Source organism: Dasypus novemcinctus, chromosome 2, assembly GCF_030445035.2.
Source record: "Dasypus novemcinctus isolate mDasNov1 chromosome 2, mDasNov1.1.hap2, whole genome shotgun sequence".
Classification (NCBI taxonomy): domain Eukaryota; kingdom Metazoa; phylum Chordata; class Mammalia; order Cingulata; family Dasypodidae; genus Dasypus; species Dasypus novemcinctus.
Genome location: NC_080674.1, coordinates 77562609 through 77583179, shown reverse-complemented (window position 1 = coordinate 77583179; position 20571 = coordinate 77562609). Strand labels below are relative to the sequence as shown.

At 39.8% G+C, this 20571-nt stretch overlaps 1 protein-coding gene across 3 annotated transcripts in view; it reads right to left on the bottom strand.

The window, feature by feature from the left end:
- Positions 1 to 20571, bottom strand: part of IQGAP2 (IQ motif containing GTPase activating protein 2) — a 301443-nt gene that overhangs the window by 112683 nt on the left and 168189 nt on the right. For all 3 annotated transcript variants that reach the window (XM_058275088.2, XM_058275083.2, XM_058275085.2), the window contains 3 exons: positions 20135 to 20211; positions 2181 to 2248; positions 1866 to 1979 (listed from right to left, as the gene is read on the bottom strand). In XM_058275088.2, the coding sequence (XP_058131071.1) occupies positions 1866 to 1979; positions 2181 to 2248; positions 20135 to 20211 (259 nt within the window). The remainder of the gene's footprint in view (positions 1 to 1865; positions 1980 to 2180; positions 2249 to 20134; positions 20212 to 20571) is intronic.

Here is a 20571-nt window from a genome sequence, read left to right as displayed (position 1 = left end):
GTACAAATGCTTGTCTGAAGTTCTGAATTAATTACTTGGTTTTGTTCGGTCATCCCCAAATTAACCATCTAAAATACATAAAGTAATAACTTTCAGATAGAATGTACAAGACATGGAACTGTATAACACAATGAACCACGTGATAGAAGATGGACTTTGGTAATAGTATAAATACGAGTGTGTTCTCAATGAACTATAACAAATGTACAATACTAACACATAGTGTTAATAATATGGGATGTATGGAAAAAATATACCAAATGTACACTATGGACTGTAATTAGTGGTAGTAGTCTTATCATGTTCTTTCATGATTTGTAAAAAATGTTCCACAACAAAGTAAGGTGTTGGTGGAAGATATATATGAATTCTGCATGATTGTTATGTAAGCTCACAAATTCACTAATAAAAAATTTTGAAGTTTAAAGAAAATGGGCAAAAGACTTAAATAGAAATTTCTCCGAAGAGAAAATACATATGGAAAAAAAGAGTACATGAAAAAATGTTCAGTATCATTAGCTATTAGGGAAATGCAAATCAAAACTACAAAGAAATATCATTTCATATCAAATAGAATGGCCATTATTTAAAAAGAACAAAACAGAAAACAAGTGGTGGTGAGGATGTGGAGAAAGAAGAACACTCCTTTCCTGCTGGTGGGACTGTAGAACGGCGCAGCCTCTGTGGAAGACAGTTTGGTGGTTCCTCAGGAAGCTACACATAGAACTGCCATATGGTTTGGAAATCCCTTTACTTGGAATATATCCAGAAGAACTAAAACAGGCAAACAGACATTTGCACGCCAATGCTTATAGTGGCAATTATTCACAATTGCCAACAGAAACAACCCAAGTGTCCATCAACCAATGAATGGATAAACAAAATGTAGCCTATACATATGATGGAATACTACGCTGTTGTACGAAGAAATGGATTTGGGACACCATGATGACATGGATGAACCTTGAGAACATTATTCTAAGTGAAATAAGTCAAACACAAAAGGGCAAACAGTGCATGGTCTCATTAATATGAAATAAATATGAAGAATAATACACAGAGTTAAAACCTACAGTATAGGTTATTTGGAGGTAGGATGAGGGTTGAGAAGGGTACAGATGCTTAATGTATGTAGTCTTTGTAATTAGCTTGACAGTAAAAGTGTGGAAATGGATAGAGTTAATGTTAACACATTATAGTGAGTAGAACTAACACAGCTGGTTTACAAATGGGATTATTGGCTGAAAGCAGTAGTCTAGGGCAAATATCATTGAAAGAAAGCTAGAGAATAATCAAGGGACTGAATAACGTAGTAAGCCCTGGAAGTGGATAAGGATTGTAGTTCAATGAACTAGAACAAATGTATGTCACTATTATTAAAGGAGGAAAGAACATTGAAGCACGGGATAAATATAGTTAATGTAATCAATGGACTCTAGTTAACAGCAATATTGTAATAGTCTTGCCATCAATGTCAAAGAAAGTACTGTGTTAATGCTAGGGGGTATGGAAAAAATAGACCAAATGTTCGCTATAGACCATAGTGGTAATAATCTGATCACATTCTTTCATAATCTGCAACAAATGTTCCACAAAACTGTAAAGGGATGGTGAAGGGGTGGTGTATGGGAATTACGCACATGATGCCTGAGTTTTGTGAGTTCACAAATTTTCTAATGAATACACACACACACACACACGAGTTTGTAGTTTAATCTCAAAAAAAGAGAACCCCACAAAAAACCTTACAGGGTGAGTTAAATTATCTTCTAAATATCTTATTTCATGTAATGTAATCAAAACCAGCAGTTCAAGTATAGGTAACTTTCAATTTAATGGCAAGTTCAGGTTCTAAATAGACTTACATGCAGCCTCATCCACGGAGAGTTCATTGGCTAGAATACCACCTATTTTGCTGAAAGATGGCATCTGTATTCCATATTTCTCAAGTTCCTTTCTCATATTACTGATTTCCTCCTCTGAAAAAAAAATGTTAAAAACAGAAAAGAAAATCACAGACAGAGCTAGAGGCAGCAATGAATATATGCATACCAAGACATGTCTATCAGGAAGGTGGGGTCACTCCTAAAGAGTCTCAGTAATGTCAAAATGAAATTAATAAAACTCATTTATTGTTACATTTTCTTAGAAAGGTTATAAAAAATGATAAAAAATAGTACCTGTGAAGTCTACTTTGCCCAATAAATCCTGGATCTGGGGGGCTATTCCTAGTTTGAACAGATATAAACTGAAAGAGAAAACACAAAATAATCATCATAAATCTTCAGGATTTCTTAAACTGAGAAGGACCTACGAGATCATCTCATTGTATCCCCAAGGAAGCCAAGTTTCAATGTAGGACAACCCCTCGGGGTGGGGGGCTGGACCCCACTGTAAAGTACCAGCTTGGTCTTCTGTAGTACAAAGTACTTCCGTGGACAACTAACTCCATCTTCCATTTCTAAGAGAATAAACAACACATCTAAAACTAAACAGCAGGTAATCTAAATGCAATAAACATGCCTTTGTATAAACCTCATGATTCAAATTTTGTTGAAAATAAAGCTTGAATTGGATTTTGCTTTACAATATTCATCCAATTACCATACACCCAATGGGGAAATATTAGTCTTACATATTCTGAGCCAACAGAGTGGCAAGACTACTGGTGGATGGGGTGATGTTGAGGATGAACTGGTATATGGGAAAACTGCTGGTAGGTGGAAGATGGAGAGCAAACTGGATAGAAGAAAATCCTCTCAGCAATAATGATGGCAGTCATTAACCTACCCAGAACCTGAAAAAAGGCGGTGAGAGCTGGCATCTAAGTTCTATGAAAGAAGATGAAAATAGATGGTTAAGTGACTTTTTATCACTTAATCACTGAGTCAGTTTTTGTTCCATATTTATCCTCTCCTTCCCACTCCAGACCCCAAGATTAATTTTAGAGACCAATTGAAAAATCATGTTGAGTGAAATAAGCCAGACACAAAAGGACAAATATTGTATGACCTCACTGAAATGAAATAATTAGCATAAGCAAACTCAGAGTCGGAATCTAAAATATAGGTTACCAAGGGAAGGGTGGAAGTAGGGAATAGGGAGTTAAGGCTTAAAATGAACAAGGTTCCTATTTGGAACGATGGAAATGCTTTGGTAAAGGATTGGTAGCACACCACTGCAAATGTAATTAACAACCCTGAATATATATTAGGATGTGGTTAAAAGAGGAAACATTAGGCTGTATATATGGTACTAGAAGAAAAAGTTTCTAAAAATCCATGGACCCGAACAACAGTGGACCTAAGTGAAAACCATGTACTACAATTAATAGAACAATTATTAAAATGTATTTTCATCAGTGGTAATGAATGTACCATACCAATGCAAGGTGTTAATAAAAAAAACCTGTATTCACTTCATCAATTTTGATAAGTTTATAATTTATGAGATTTTAATTAAACATTAGCAATTACACAATAGTATATACGGGAGAATGACCACAATGATTTTGATGGATTGAAATATTTCAAGATTATCATTTCAGATATTGAGGTAAGATGGAGCTAAGTGGTTTATAATACATAACATTTTAGTAAAACATACTACTCTTATTGAAGAGCAGGATATTTTATTGGCATTAAAAAATTCAAGATAATTAGTGAATGTAAATAGCATGCATCGAAATTGATTGAATTGTGGTGGCCGACAAGGACAATCATCGCATCCAGATCTTCACCTTCGAGGGCCAGTTCCTCCTCAAGTTCGGCGAGAAGGGGACCAAGAACGGGCAGTTCAACTACCCCTGGGACGTGGCCGTGAACTCCGAGGGCAAGATCCTGGTCTCGGACACTCGGAACCACCGCATCCAGCTCTTCGGCCCCGACGGGGTCTTTCTGAATAAGTACGGCTTCGAGGGGGCTCTCTGGAAGCACTTTGACTCCCCGCGGGGCGTGGCCTTCAACCACGAGGGCCACCTGGTCGTCACCGACTTCAACAACCACCGCCTGCTCGTCATCCACCCCGACTGCCAGTCCGCCCGCTTCCTGGGCTCCGAGGGCACCGGCAACGGGCAGTTCCTGCGTCCGCAGGGCGTGGCCGTGGACCCCGAAGGGCGCATCATCGTGGCCGACTCCAGGAACCACCGCGTGCAGATGTCCGAGTCCAACGGCAGCTTCCTCTGCAAGTTCGGCTCCCAGGGCAGCGGCTTCGGGCAGATGGACCGGCCCTCCGGCATCGCCATCAGCCCCGACGGGATGATCGTCGTCGTGGACTTCGGCAACAATCGAATCCTCATCTTCTGATTGCATTTTTTTTAAAATTTTTTTAGGCTCCTGGGTTTGGGGTGTGCATGTGTGCCGCTCTCGCTCGCTCTCTCGCTCTCTCTCTCTCTTTCTCTGGTTTTGAATTGCAAAGACGCAGTCTCAGGGAAAATTTCCTTTTTTTTTTCTTGGTTGGGGCTTTACGGGTTTGAGGGTGGCTGGGGAGGGACGGTTGGGTAATGTTGCCCAAAAGTGGGGGGAGGGAGGGGTAGCATACGAACACAGGAGAGGGTTAGGAGGTGGTGGAGAGTAAAATGCCGAGAAAATAATATCAAAATATAATAAAGAGGGTTACCTGTTTAGAATGCTCGGAGGGGAGGGTCTGATGCAGGACGGGCTCCTGGGGAATGTCTAAATGCTCATTCTGCCAGAGTGGGTGACACCATGGGGTAGAATCCCAAGTAGTGAGAGTGGGGGTGGACCCACATCCTGGGGAGGACTAATGCCACCAAATAGAGGGAACTCTATCCCTCGAGAGAAAGGGTGGCTCCCAGGGCATTGGGGCAGATGAGCAAGTTAGGCCCTAAACACTATTCCATCTATCTCTGGAAGTGGCTCCTCAGGAAACGGAGGTTGGCTGTCAATGTGGGCACCAAGGTGGAAGGGAAAATGGACGTTAAATGTGTGGAACCAAAGTAAATGGGGGGCAAGGGAGGAGTTTCTTGAGAGTACACAAGGATGGATATAAAACATGTAATATTACACCATAACATATAGGAGACGACAGACTGATAATGTAAACCATAATGTAAAACATAGGAGAACTAAAAATGTAAAGAACTGTGTATCCTAAAGTATGCACCATAATGTAAGCACAGATATTACCATGTTAGAAAGCTAATATCTCAGACTCTGTACATCACCTTAAGTAAATATGATGTGAATAGGGTGTAAGAGTATCGCTGTGGAAGGAAAAAGGTGTTGTGGTGGATGTATGGGAGTGCTGTATATTATATATATGCATTGCTGTGGTCTAGGACTCCTACGAAGAAATGCTGAATAATTAGGGGGGGGGAAAAAAAAAAAAAAGGATAGGATGTGGAATTTTTTCAAGTCAACATTCTTTATCTAAGTTCTTTATCTAACTTTGTCCAAGTTCTTTATCTATCCTTTAAACCCATCGCTATATGCCATTCCCTAGTAAGGGACCATGACATTATATTGGGCTTCAAATTTCGGGGAGTTCTGGATCACAGAGTGTTTCAACAATGGCAATGGAGGGATACTGGTATGGGATACCAATGACAGGTGATATATGGCTGACAGGGAGCTGTACAGAACATATGTCCAGGGTGCATGGTAATGATTGGATATACTCATAGTGGCAACAATTAAAAACCCAGCAGGGGGGGTACTGGGTTCCTGGCCAGTGGTGCTCTGTCGTGGTCCCTAGGGGAGCAGCGATAGTCTCCCAGGTACAGCGGCGGGGACTGGGAGGGAGTGAGGGTTCAACAGTGAGCCCCTGATGCTAATGACTATGCTTGTGAGCTGATAAACCAAAAATAAGAACAAGGCCTAGAGCAACATTGTGCCTGGGAATTTCCTCCTGTCAGCCTTCATGTTACTCAAATGTGGCCAGTCTCGAAGCCAAACTCAGCATGTAAATGCAATGCCTTCCCTCCAGCGTGGGACATGACACCCGGGGATGAGCCTCCCTGGCAATGAGGGACCACTATCAAATACCAACTGATGATGCAACTGGAAAAGGACCTTATATGGAAGGTTCAATGCGGATCAGCAGAATATCCATGTCTACATAAAATAACATGACTTTAAAATGCTGTTTGACCTAAAGTAAGGGGGAAATGGAAAGGAGAAATGAGTTTATATGGCTACGAGTTTCTAAAAAAGAGTCTGGAGGCTGGCAGAAGGATTGCCCTCATGCACAACTGAGCAGAGTCAGAGAGACAGATAAAGCAGATACAACCCCCAGATATTGGTTCCTATGAAGGCTAAAGAGACCCATGAGAGTTATGGTCATGGCCGATGGGGTTTACTACCAGGGCAGATGGCCCCTCTCTGGAAATGGTGTTTATGTGTGATGAATCTGGACTCAGATGGGATCTCCCTTCATAAGACTTTCATACTAATCTGCTGGAGGTGCAGTTAACGTTGGGGTTTAAGATATAGTTAGGGGATTTGAATCTCTGGACTGATAATGTGATAGCCAGGTCCTGAGCCTCAACAGACTCCAGCACCTACAATCTGATTTATTGGACTTACCACACTCAGCTAAGATGGAGTTGAAGAAGGACAATCACCACACCATGGAGCCTAGAGTGATTACAACTGAAAATGGGAGGATGGCAGCCAGCATCCATGTGGAATCTGAGCCTCCTCTTGACATAGAGGTGCAATGGACACAACCAATCCAATGTCCACATAGAAGAGGTGGCATTGGATTGGGAAAAGTGGACATGGTGGACGATGGGTATGGGGAAGGGCAGGAAGAGATGAGAGGTGGGGGCGTATTTGGGACGTGGAGCTGCCCTGGATGGCGCCTCGGGGGTGATCACCGGACATCGTGGATCCTCACAGGGCCCACTGGATGGAATGGAGGAGAGTATGGGCCATGATGTGGACCATTGTCTATGAGGTGCAGAGGTGCCCAAAGATGTACTTACCAAATCCAATGGATGTGTCATGATGATGGGAACGAGTGTTGTTGGGGAGGGAGAGGGGGGGTGGGGGGGTGGGGTTGAATGGGACCTCACATATATATTTTTAATGTAATATTATTACAAAGTCAATAAAAAAAAAAAAAAAAAGAAGACACTGAATGAGTACAAAGAAATATTTGAAATCTTGGATAGAAAAATAACAGCATATGGGCAGGAAAGACACAGTAAGTGAGATTAAAAATACAAGAGAGGGACGTGGACTTGGCCCAATGAATAGGGCATCCGTCTACCACACGGGGGATCCATGGTTCAAAACCCGGGCTTCCTTGACCCGTGTGGAGCTGGCCCATGTGCAGCGCTGATGCGTGCAAGGGGTGCCGTGCCATGCAGGGGTGCCCCCTGCATAGGGAAACCCACGTGCAAGGAGTGTGCCCCATAAGGAGAGCCGTCCAGCGCAAAAGTTCAACCTGCCCAAGAATGGCTCCACACACACGAAGAGCTGACACAGCAAGATGATGCAACAAAAAGAAACACATATTCCCATGCCGCTGACAACAACAGAAGCAGACAAAGAACACAAAGCAAATGGACACAGAGAACAGACAACTGGGAGGGGGGAAGGGGAGAGAAACAAAAAAAATACAATAGAAGCACACAACAGATTTGAATTCATGGAAGAAGAACAAATCAGTGACATAGACTGAAGTGATGAATGCACAACTCGGTGAATTTACCAAATGTCACTGATTGTACACTTTAGATAAATTGTATAGCTCATAAACAAAAAAATAATAGGGTGGGTTGGAGGAAAAGTACACCAATGTAAGATACAGACTATACTTGGTAGTAATACTTTGATGATGCACTTTCAAAATTTGTTACAAATGTTTCACAACAATGCAAGGTATTTGTGGTGGGTAATGTATGGGAAACCTGTATGATGTTTGTTTTGTAATTTCACTTTTGCTATACACTTATTGTTCATGTATGAATTATATACTTTAATAAATTCTTTTTAAAATGAAAAAAAAAATTGATTGAATTTCTTGTTCGTCATTTCTATAAAAACAACTGATTAGAAAAGCAGTACATGATCAAAGTTAAAAATTAGAGATTCATAAAAAAAGAAAGTACAAGACGATTTCAACATTACATAGAAAATCTCCATCCAGCATTAAACCCCAAATATTTTGATATAAATCATTTTAATCTTACTTTTGGATATATCTTTCTATAAATTTACATGGTGTTCTACAGTTCTATTACTACAGCTTACCTAGCCAACTGCTGAACATTTATATTGTTGATAACTATTCACTACTGTAATTATGCTGTGAATCTACTTAAATGGATTCTTTCAGAGTATAGGAATATGCATATAACTTTGGGTATATTTCTTATTTCTTATGGTAAATCCCTCAAAACAAAATTACCAAATTACAATAAAAGGGTACACACACAATGAAAGCTTTCACTATATATTGCCACATTTTTTTCTTAAAAAGAGATTATGCCTATTTATTCCTTATGAGTAAAGGGTTAACAAAACCTTTTTCCCTTTTGCAGGAGAATTTAACCTTTAATTAACTTTCAACCTCTATTCCTCCAGGTAAAGAGAATAAACTGGTAAACTGCATTACTAAGGGTTCTTGCTTGGAGAAAAATAAGCCCTGATTGGTAAACCGCATCTTGACAGAAGGAATTATAAATACATACGAGGCACTGTATCTTTGACCCTTCTAACTGGCATGTACCTGTGCTGCACAGTTGTTACAGTAGATATTGACTGCCAGGGGCACGAGGCTTCTAAGGCAGGGAGGTTCCCACACCCATCATCATGAGTGTCATTCCTGAACATGCTGTCACTTAGGATACCAAAGAGAACAGTTCCTCGGTGGCCGTGTGGAACACTGTGTGGGCGTTTGTGTGGGCTGCTGTGAAGATGCCCACTGAGGAGCAAATACCCGGCCCTGCTGGCATACCAGGTCTTCTGGCAACTCTACCCTTCTGAGTACAACAATTGAGTGCTCTGAACATTAAGTTGAACCTAAGATGATGACTCCCTCATGGGCAGTGCCCCCACTCTACCACCGTTATCACCACAGGATATTTTCGATATAACCTTGCCAATCTGTTAGCCAATAAATGTTATTTAAAACTGGATTTACGGAAGCAGATGTGGCTCAAGCAATTGCACTCCTGCCTACTACATGGGAGGTCCTGGGATCAGTTTCTGGTGCCTCCTGGAGAAGATGAGCAAGACAGCGAGCTGGCGTGATGGGCTGGCGTGGCGAGTGAACACAATGAAGAGACACAAAGAGGAAAGAAAAATGAGAGGCCCAACAAAGCAGGGGGCTGAGGTGACTCAAGACACTGAGTGCCTCTCCCCATAAAGGAGGTCCCAGGTTTGGTTTCCAGTGCCTCCTAAAGAGAAGACGAGCAGACACAGAGAGCACACAGTAAATGGACATATAGAGTAAACAGCAAGTACAAACAACGGAGAGTGGTGGTGGGGGGGAATAAATAAAAAGTAAATCTTAAAAACAAAACAAAACAAAACCCTGCGCTTCCCTTTTGTTAGTTGGGAGGGTAAACATTTTTCACACACTTATTGGCCACTTGTGTTTCTTCTAGGAAATGTCTATTAAATAATTCATGAATTTTAAACATTCTGTTTTGGGGAAATTTACCTTTCTCTATTCTTCTCCATTTTGCCTCAAAGCCATGACTAAAGTACAGAAAACAAACGGCAAAAACAAACAAAATTTTACATATGGCAATATGTTTTAGAAATAAATTCCAATATGTGATTCATATATTATCTGCAGGGAAAGACATTCAATTTGGAATACTCTTCAACGTGAAAGAGACCTTGGACATTCATTATTCAAAGCTGAAAAGACATTATAAATTCCTTAGGTCTAGGTCTTTAGAGATTATCAGGGACATAGAACTGTTTAATTTACACAGCTTCTAAAAACTTACTACCAAAGATGCATGCCAAACAAGATAATATACTTAAAACTAGATCATTAAGATGCCATGCTGACATTTTCAAAACTGCAGTATTTTATGAACCATTTCTCAATTCATTATCACATGGAAAAAATTTTTCCATGATAAGGGAGCACATTTCATGTGGAACAAATATATCAACCTCCTCTCCTGTTCCTTACTAGTAAAGGAACTAAAAAAATAAACAGAATTAAAATAGATGGGTATGGGAAAGCAGCAAAAGAAATCTAGGCAAATAAAATCAAGCCAGCATTTAAGAAATGAGAATAGGTCCATACATGATCAAAAATTTATCATTGTGTCACATCAATTTCTTTCATAATTGATTTGTTTTTCTTCTGCCCTTTTTAAAATTAAATTCAAAACTACACCTGCTCTAATTTATAAAAGAAAATGATAAAAATAATTCAGTGAGAGAAGCTTTGAAATTGTGACGGTAAAATTTTAAGTAGGGGATACCCACAAAACGTATTCTACTCCTGAGGGTTTGAAAGCCATCCAGTTAGTACAGGCAGGGCACAGTCCCTTAAAATCGGCACCTGTCAGTGGGCCTCACGCTGAAATAAAGGACAACCTATTTCCCCAATGTAACAAAGTTAGACTCATTTATAATTTCCTTATACATGGTTCTTCTACCCCTTTTAGTTGAGACTATAATTAGTACTATACCCATTAAATACATGCCTTAGAGACTTAAATCATCAGTCTGTTCACATGCTAATTGAGCTGTGAATCTCAGAAGAGTTGCAGCCAATACCTTCTCTCCGTTCATGGACTCACCCCAGACAACTAACAAAAGGCTGATGATGGACAGCTCCGATCCCAAAAAAACAGAGTACCTACAATTGCAAGCAAAACAGTTCCTTCTATCTGCCCCATAAAATCTAAGCCCCCTCTCAATCTGAAGCAGAGTGGGCATCACCATCCTAAAATTCTCAAGGTTGAGGAATGAGCAAACATAAGGAGAGAATGCAACCATGGACAAAGTAAACTCGCTAATATTGTAGTAACGGAAGAACTTGTGACGTTAATATAAAGATAGTGGTTACCAGAGGTTCTAAGGGGGGGGTGAAAGGAATAATAGGTAGAACATAGGGCATTTTTAGGGGATTGAAATAAAGTGTTAACCACAAAGTAAACTATAGACCTTGATTAGTAGCAATGCTTCAGTATTTACTCATCAATTGTACCACACAATTGTAAAGTGGGAAGGGGAGGGGTGGGGTATATGGGAATCCCTTATGTAACTTTTCTGTAATCTATGTAACTTTTCTGTAATCTAAAACCTCTTTTTAAAAAATAAAGCCAATTTTATAAAAAAAAAAAAACAAAAAAATATTCTAACAAATTTTATATCTAATCATTTCAAGTATATCCTTACATATATATGATATAATACAGGTAATATGCCTTATATATTTAATGTATATTCCCTATATTAATATTCTGCTAAACTTGTTTTTTAAACTTGCATTTTTCTACCAAGGCTTAAGTTAAACAGTATCTATATCCTTAGTATATTTCCATTTCAATTTCCCCACCTATATAATGTTGAGATAATCTAGAATTTTAAATCCATGCTTTTCTTTTTCTTTATTATGCACTGATAATTTAGATAAATATAAATTTTGTTAGTTTCTTTTCTCATTTCTTTTATACCAAGTTATTAATTTTATCTTTGGTTTTGCTGTGTACAAACACATATGTTTAACAAATATTTGTTAAATGGATCACCTGAATGAGTCATCAACTGCACTGACTTCATTAATTTCATTTGTTCCTTGGGTGCTGACTCTATCAACTCTTCTGCCTCTTTTATAGTGTTGGCGTCCCTCAAATGCCTGGCATTTCCTGTTTGGGGCTCATCTTGGGATGTGCAACTTCTATTTGTTGATCGTAGGTCCCCAGAACAGGAGCCAGTCTCAGGAAACTGGGGGAACAGTGGGTCTTGAGCCAGCAAGGTGTCCAGTGTCTTGCCTTCTTAGATTGAGGACTTCTTGTCCCTTCTTAGCTATCTTGGGTACAGGCTGGTACCCTGACATTAGCATTCACACCGTCTGCTTTAGCGCGGGACCAGAAGGCTCAGCTGGTTGAAGTCAGATGATTGCTCTCCTGTTCCTTGCTGTCCTCCTGCTTAGAGCAACCCCCAGGACAGTTTCTAGCTCTGATCCAACCCTCAGGACTTTTGAGGCAGTGGTCTTCTCCAGTCTTGTCAGTCAAGCCATTCCCACCTGTTTGCTTTCTTGCTGAAGGTGCTCAGTTGTCTGGTCAGTGGATGGCATTCATTCTTGCTACAAACGTATTCTTTCTAAAGAGTTACTAAGTTAGTAATTGCACCACAATTTGTTAAAGGGGTCAGATGCTGAGTTCAAGCAATGAACTGCAAGCAACTTCTTTTCCCATTTTATCATTTCCTTTATCTACTCAACCACTCATTTAGCTATTTATGGAATACCTACTATATAAAAACATTTTTTCTCTACAATGCTGTCCCTATAAGGTGTTTAGGCAACCATAAAATATAGATTTGTTGCTAACATGAACTAAAACTTGTACAATAAACAAAATTGTTAACTTTCCCTGGTACTAAAGAACTTAAGTGGCTATTCCAGTTATACTTTTTATTTCTTCACTGTACAGAGTTATATTATTGTAACTCTCATAAGAAGCAAGCATCCTGGTATAACTTTTTAAAAAGTCACCACAAGGTGGTGCTGAGAAGTTACCTCTTTGAATTGGGAGAATCCTTGTTTTTAAATTTAAATCAGAGATTTTCTTAAACTAGTATGGGTCAGGGAGGAATCTAATTTGCTTGTATATTTTTCACCAAATATTAAAAAATTAATGTATATTTTCTAATTGACTTCAATTGTCAATACGTACTACCTCTCATATTGAAGTTTAAGCTATTAGCTTTAAGATCACTTTTCAAAGCGTGGGAGTTTTATACAAAATCTCTGTGCTTGCAAGATTACTAAAAGATGGCACACATTTACTAGGAAACTATATTTATACAGTATTTCCATGCTGAAAAGAATGAGTAAGAGCAGCTCATTCCTTCCCAAGTGTTTAAATTCAAATGAGGCCAGTCATTATCTGAAGCACATAAGCAAATCCAGTTTTAATCTTAAAAATAAAAAGTCTGTCCAATAAGAAAAATAATAATTTCCTATAGCTCTTCAAGACTGACTTCATTAAGTACCTTGTGGTACTGTAAGAGTCAATGCAAAGAACTAAGGGCATTACAAAGGAAGCTGCAAGTGTTGTTTTTTGTTTGTTTGTTTTGTTTTGTGAGGTACTGGGACCGGGGATTGAACCCTGGACCTCATATGTGGGAAGCTGGAGCTCAACCACTGAGACAATCGGCATTCCTGAGTTGGTTCTTTCATTTGTTTGCTTGTTGTTCGTTTTTAGGTGGCACCAGGAACTGAACCCGGGACCTCCCATGTAGAAAGCAGGTGCTCAACTGCTTGAGCCACATCTGCTTCCAAGAAAGTGATTTAGGTGAAGTAGCAAGACTGATCAACTGGCGGCGGACTTGGCCCAGTGGTTAGGGCGTCCGTCTACCACATGGGAGGTCCGGTTCAAACCCCGGTCCTCCTTGACCCGTGTGGAGCTGGCCCATGCGCAGAGCTGATGCGCGCAAGGAGTGCCCCCCCACGTAGGGGTGACCACGCGAAGGGGAGCCCCACGCGCAAAGGAGTGCGCCCCGTAAGGAGAGTAGCCCAGCGCGAAAGAAAGTGCAGCCTGCCTAAGAATGGCGCCACCCATACAGAGAGCTGACACAACAACAACAAGATAATGCAACAAAAAGAGACACAGATTCCTGTGCCGCTGACAACAACAGAAGCGGACAAAAGAAACAAGACACAGCAAATAGACACAGAGAACAGACAACCGGAGGGTGGGGGGAGAAAAAGAAAGAAATAAATCTTTAAAAAAAAAAAAAAAGACTGATCAACCAAAGGTACAGTGATCTTGGGCTGCTTGCGTGAAGGGGTCCAGCAACTGAAGGATTATCCTGAGTTAGCTAAAGCCTCACTGGCCCCATATGTTCCTATTTGTAAAAATAATTACAGTTTAAATAGAAAGAAAAGAAAGGGAGAAAAAAAAGAACGGTTAGGCTTTTTTTTCCTACCAATTTTGATGTATATATTAAAAGGTGCTACAGTAAATGAATATAAACTTAAAAGACAGGAGCTGAATTTATTTGAGCTTTCCTGGCTCACATCATGTGCAGCTCATTTCATACCACAGCACGTAGGATGGATGTTCATAAATCAAAACCTCATGGCAGATCAGAAGGCCCATTGGATTAGAATCAGCAGCCCTGGATTGGCAACATCTAGATGTGTGACTCTGAGCAATTCATACAACCTGAACTTTCACTTCCCTCATCTGGGAAATGAACAATCTGGACTAAAATAAGTTCCCAAGGTCCTTCCAATTCTAAAGTGTCACTATTCTTCATTTTAGGACATCCTCAATATAACAGCTTCGAGACTTATGCTGAAGTTCAAGTCTGGTGTCCCTGTTTTTTAAATTTTCTTAGTAGTGGGAAATATCAGACTCACTTCTGAGGCCAAAGGCTGGCTGAGAGGTTACTAGGCCAGGTTCTGGTGTCACACAGCCTGGCTTGAACCCTGTCTCTACCATTTACTAGCTGTGTGACCCGGAGAAGCCTCACTGTGCTGTGAATGCCTTGGTTCTAAAATGGGAAACATAGCAGTACCTCCTGCTTAGGTATGCTGTGGGAAGTGAGACCATACCTGCACAACAGAGGATGGTGCTGAGGGTAGGGGTAATTTCGAACAAGGGGTGATTTGAAAGACATGGAAACATGTAATTTCCCTGTTACCCTTACTTCCAAATACCTCTATCTTCTAGTGTCCCTTCTAAGAACACAGGATGAGAGCCTGTCCCTTGGTACTATTGATCTGGGATAAGGTACCCACTGGCTTCTTAGGGAGGAAAGGGGTCTTAAGGGAACTAAAACTAAGACAAGAGAAAGTTATGCCTTAATGCCTGGAGGAACAGGTTCAAAGGCAACCTGACAAGCAAGGCAGCCACGGGGCTGTGTGGGAGAGCTGGGGCCCTCCTCCACACAGCAGTCAGTGTACTTAAAGTAGCTGGTCAACCAGAAGTGGGTCTGCCACGGCCATTTTCACAAACACAAGCCCCAAGTGTATGCTGCTTCAATAACACCAGTGTGGTGTTTGAAAACGTGACTGCTGGGACAATCTGTATGTAGCTACATAATCTGCAGCAAAATAGCAATCATTACATAGAGGTGAGGCACACATTTTCAGTTTGCAGTTCTCAATGTAGTAGAATCAAATAAGCCTAATACAGTAAGAAAAGCAGAATCCAGCACCCCAATATTTAAATTGGCAAAACCTGTATGAACAAATGACTTTAAAAGTATTCCTTGGACAGTAGATGATTTCATATCTTAAACCAGGAATCCTAGGATAGGACTGGAATATCTGGTTGTGAACAAAAGGCAAGGGTATTTTAAAGAATGTCAGGGACAGTGCTGCAAGGACAAAGCAGCTGGCCAGACAGCTCCCACTGCTCAATATGAAACAATCTGTCCCCTCAGAAAAGAAGATACTGATCTAATCTTGGTAAAGTCTATGAAGGGCTAGATGTTCAAAAGGATCATCAAATCAAAACAACAGTTAGCATAAAGTGCACAAAAGGAAGGTGTAATACAGAAAGTGTAGATAAAATAGGACATGCATTAATTATTTGAACAATTTGAGGAATATTATTGAAATATGAGTGCTTTATTCTATATCTGTTTACAGAATATAGATATGTACTGGTTTCTATCAAACATATACTACAGGAGATAATAAAGACCACAGTCTCTAAGTAAGTCAAATAGTTTCAGAGAACAAAAGAACTATCCTAGATAAGGAAGGACCAAGTGGCACAGGTGGTCACACAAATAGCCAGGGGGACAGAGTCCAGTGCTGCTGGTCACACTCAATAGCCAAGAGGACTCCAAACATGATCCGAGATGATAAATCAGCCTTGGCCTGAAGAGCGCAATGGATCTTCAATCCCCCATCTCTTATGAGATGGAAACCTCTACAAAGCCCAAATAATTTCAAGAAAATATTAAAAAGGCACATATAAACTTTTAATAATGGTAACAGATCAGGCCAATACCTCATTACGACAGGACAATAGATTATGTAACACTGGCCAAGCAAGACTTAGGAGGTAAATCATTCCAGGGTGATGAGGCAGAAGGACCAGATTATAAAGGAAAACCTACCCGAAAGTCATGCACTTAAAAATAATAGAGGCTGCATTGATTTAACAAGTAAAGTTCAACCCTAAAAGGGTAGCTCAGCCTGATGCCCAGTGGCTGGGATGAGTATCACCTTGGGAGAAGAAACCAAACTGGTGCACGTTGTGACCAACAACTGATCAGAAACCAGATCTGTAACCACAGCAGGTTCGAGGCTTCTGGCACAGGTAAGATCACGTGAACTCTGAGAAAGTATTAAAATTATCTTATAACCAAAATTAATGGATAATGAAGAAATGAGTGAAGCCTGTAATGTTGCTCTTTAAGAACAGGAGCAGGGGAGCCCATGTGGCTCAGTAGTTGAATGCTGGTTTTCCCACATCTGAGGTCCTGGGTTCAATCCCCAGTCTCCAGACCTCAGGAGAAAAAAAAAAAAGCCTGTTGGAATTCTGATTGTAGAGGAAAGCAAAAATTATATTACTTAAAAAAAAAAAATAGGGATAAATAATTGTAATTTTGTTTGTAATAATGTATTTCAACCTTTCATCTGTTCTTTCAGGTATTTGGAGTGATCAAAAGTTAGTTCTACATGGGAAGTGGACTTGGCCCAGCGATTAGGGCGTCCGTCTACCACATGGGAGGTCCGCGATTCAAACCCCGGGCCTCCTTGACACGTGTGCAGCTGGCCCACGCACAGTGCTGATGCGCGCAAGGAGGAGCCCCATGTGCAAGGAGTGCGCCCCGTAAGGAGAGCTGCCCAGTGTGAAAGAAAAGTTTAGCCTGCTCAGGAATGGCGCCGCACACATGGAGAGCTGACACAACAAGATGACGCAACAAAAAGAGACACAGATTTCCATGCCACTGACAACAACAGAAGCAGACAAAGAAGAAGACACAGCAAATAGACACAGAGAACAGACAACCGGGGTGGGGAGGAAGGGGAGAGAAATAAATAAAAATAGAATAAAAATCTTAAAGTTAGTTCTACAAAGTTTGTTTAAAACTGTTTATGGTAATTCATAACTCATGTTTTAATATTTAATAATGCTCTAATACTGTTTGAGATAAATATTTTATACATTAAGCAATGAAGTACAAAAAGTGTTTTTCTCTATGTAAGGTTCACAGACATTAAAAAAAAAAAAAGCCATGCAAACAACCTGTGGGAGTAACTAGTTAGTATGGGTCTCACTTTTTTAAATGTTTCTTTTCATTGTGCAGGATTTATAACTTTCTGAATGAAGCCAGGGAAGGATATTATGTCATTTATACATATTAAGTCCAAAGACACCAAAATAGTAATAGCAGTATTCACTTAATGTTGTGATAGCAAATGCTTTAGCTTTTCTTCGACATTCTTAATTTTCCATTTTCCCCCCACAGTGAACGTAATTTTTTTTTTTAATAAGGTAAGTATAATTATTTCTTTGAGAAAAGAACAAGGCCACTCATCATAAAGGTGAATGCCTACGTTAGGCAAAGCTGGAGAATTTCCTCTGGGGCAGTTGTGGGAGGTATTAATTGGAGTCTGGGCCTGTGGACATCAAGCTAAACTAACAAAGGGAGCAGTCAGTATCAGGCAATGAGTCTAGGTCCGAAATAAAATGAAAAGGTGAGGGGCAGGCAGTGGAAACAGAAAAGCAGAAACAAACAGGAAGTAAGGGCAGGAACCCAGGGGATCTTAATCAGGTGTGTTAAACCCAAGTCAGGCAGACGGGGCACAGAAGGCAAGTTTGCAGGACCAAGGTCAGGACCTAGAGCTAACTCTGTAGCTCAAGTCAGGCATGCAGGCTGGGGCAGGAAGACTAAGGCACCTGACAAGCTTAACTACCTGGAGGGCCTTCCTTCCTGGCTTCTGGGCTATAATCAGAACATCTGAACTAATTCCCTACTAGCTAGTGATATCTTTCTACAGCAGCAACGTTGCTGTATGTGCAGCCAGGATATAATGGCTGAAGCCATGTTTGTTCATTTCCAACATCACATTTAACTATGCAGCCAAGGGAATACTCAACATAATAGTTAAAGGATTCTGTTCTGCAACTTCCAAATGCATCTTGCAACAGAACAGGATTCCAGCCTCATTTGAGTGACATACTGCACTGCAAACCATAATGGGGAAAAATTTTCATAGAAAAAACTTTAGATACACTTGGCATGTTCTTGCTTCATACTGAGAGACAGCCACACAATAAATTTAAAACAGAAAAGGGAAAAGAGATTCTTCCAAGGAACCCTACTTACTAATAGTGTTTTCAAAGTCAAAGATCTGACTTAAGGTGAAATCCGGGGAATGACATGACCCAACAGAGTCTACTCCAGGAAGAGTAAAAGTAACGGAGACTTCCAAGATGCATAACTGAGTAAGCAAGAAAAACAAAAAGGCCCTAGAAAATACCACCAACATTTAGATACAATTGGTAATAAATTGCTTTTTCTTTGTTTAACAAGCTGTTTGAGCCACTGTTAAAATTATGGCAAATATACATTTGAGAACCTCATGTAGTTCTATAGAATTTCTTTAGAACAGTGACTTCACCAGAAAATAACTAGGCACACTCTTTGTAAGCTGCTTGACATGCATGTCCCAGGTGTCTACTTCAGGAAATCAACCTGAACTTGCATGACACACCCCATGAGCATACTTCAGATTTGGAGATTAGCAGTATAACCCATGGACATGATAATGACATTAAATAATGGAAGCTGGTTTAGCAGGTCACAAACAGTACCTGTTAAAATATAATATTAAGTGGTAGTTCTAAGCTCTTGCAAAATATTTGATAAAGCATATTGGGCAACACATTAAAAAATAAACACTTTTGTTCAAGAAGCTTTTAGAAAACCTGCTGGCAAATGATACTCTAGCTAAATATGAGGGAGCAGGCACAGAGGTGGGTTTTATAAAAACAAAGAAAAAATCATAGCAAAGGCAACTACACTTGGTTTGTATTTCTAGCAACTGTCATTTGCCAAAGTAATCTCCTAAGTACTGACTGAGGGAGAGAATAAAATTATATGATGTAACCCAAATTCTTCTCTTGAAGACCAGCATTGCAATGAATTATTATAGAAACCTTTTCCTTTGGAGAAGAAAAGAGCCAGGAAGAAGTTAATATAAACCTCTAGGCAGAGGAATCTGCCAGGAAAATGACTTCTAGTGATACAAACACAAGGCAGATGTTCTAAAGGTAATTTACAATTTAATGAGAAATGAAGTCTTCCAAACATTACCTGTGTGTACCCAAGTCAAGAGCCACAAACTGGATTTTTAGAATCCTTTGTAACCATTTAAAAATCACATTTCTTCCAGACCAATAGGATTTTAAAAAGTCAGTGAACTAACAGACTTTCAACATTTTCAAAAATTAAGTTATCAGACAATTGCTTTAAAACGATGACCAATTCTTGATTTCACTAAACATCTGCATTTCTTCTTTATCCTTAGGATATAAGTTCTAATGAACAAATGTCAAAAGAACCATCCTTATGCTGAATTTTCTTAATCTATTATAAGAATGGAATCAAGTAATTTAATTGAAGAGTATCAAAATCAAAATACTAAAGCTGTTCATTTGATATGCTTCAGCTGTATTTGTAAACTACATCACAACTCAAGAATATGGCAGCCCATTACTTTTGGATTCCTAGAATTTTCAAGTTAAATTCTCTCTTTACACTTAAAAGTTGTTTTCTGGTTTTCTATTTTTGAATTGGATTTTAAAAAATCAGAAAAATATACAAGGATTGTTTTTATGTGACAATTCCTCTTATTATGTACTAGCAAATTCAAAACATCTCAATTTAATAAAAATCTTCAGTTTAAAGTAACTTGAGATCTCCATTTTAAAATAAAAACTGCAGTTTTACTTAAATCTACTTTTTAGAATTTTTTAGCTGTACTGTTTTCCTACCTCAGTGCATGAATGCAATATATCATTCTTGGTATGTTTTTCCGATCATAGACATCTGTTGTTTCTGGATAAAATATCTGGAAAATAAAAGAAATGATGAGTCTATTATGTTTTGCTTTTCACAATTATCTTAACCCTCGCCCCCCCCCCAAAAAAAAACAAAACAAACCTACTTTGATTGTCCCTGCTATTCTATATTTATTTAAAAGTAGAGGAACCGCTCAGTCTTTGCTTCTCTGAAGCTGGTCCCCTGCCTGGCAGCACCCTTCCTGGGGGCTGATGTGAGAGGGATGCGCTCACAGCCTGTGGCTCTAAGAGGGCAGTGTCCCAGGTCAGGGTAGCAGCTTCACTCCATGAGGTATGAGCCCATGGGGACCCTGGTTCCCAGGCCCTCTCATTCCTGTGACTGCCCAGAGGTTCCATGGGCCTGAGAAGTG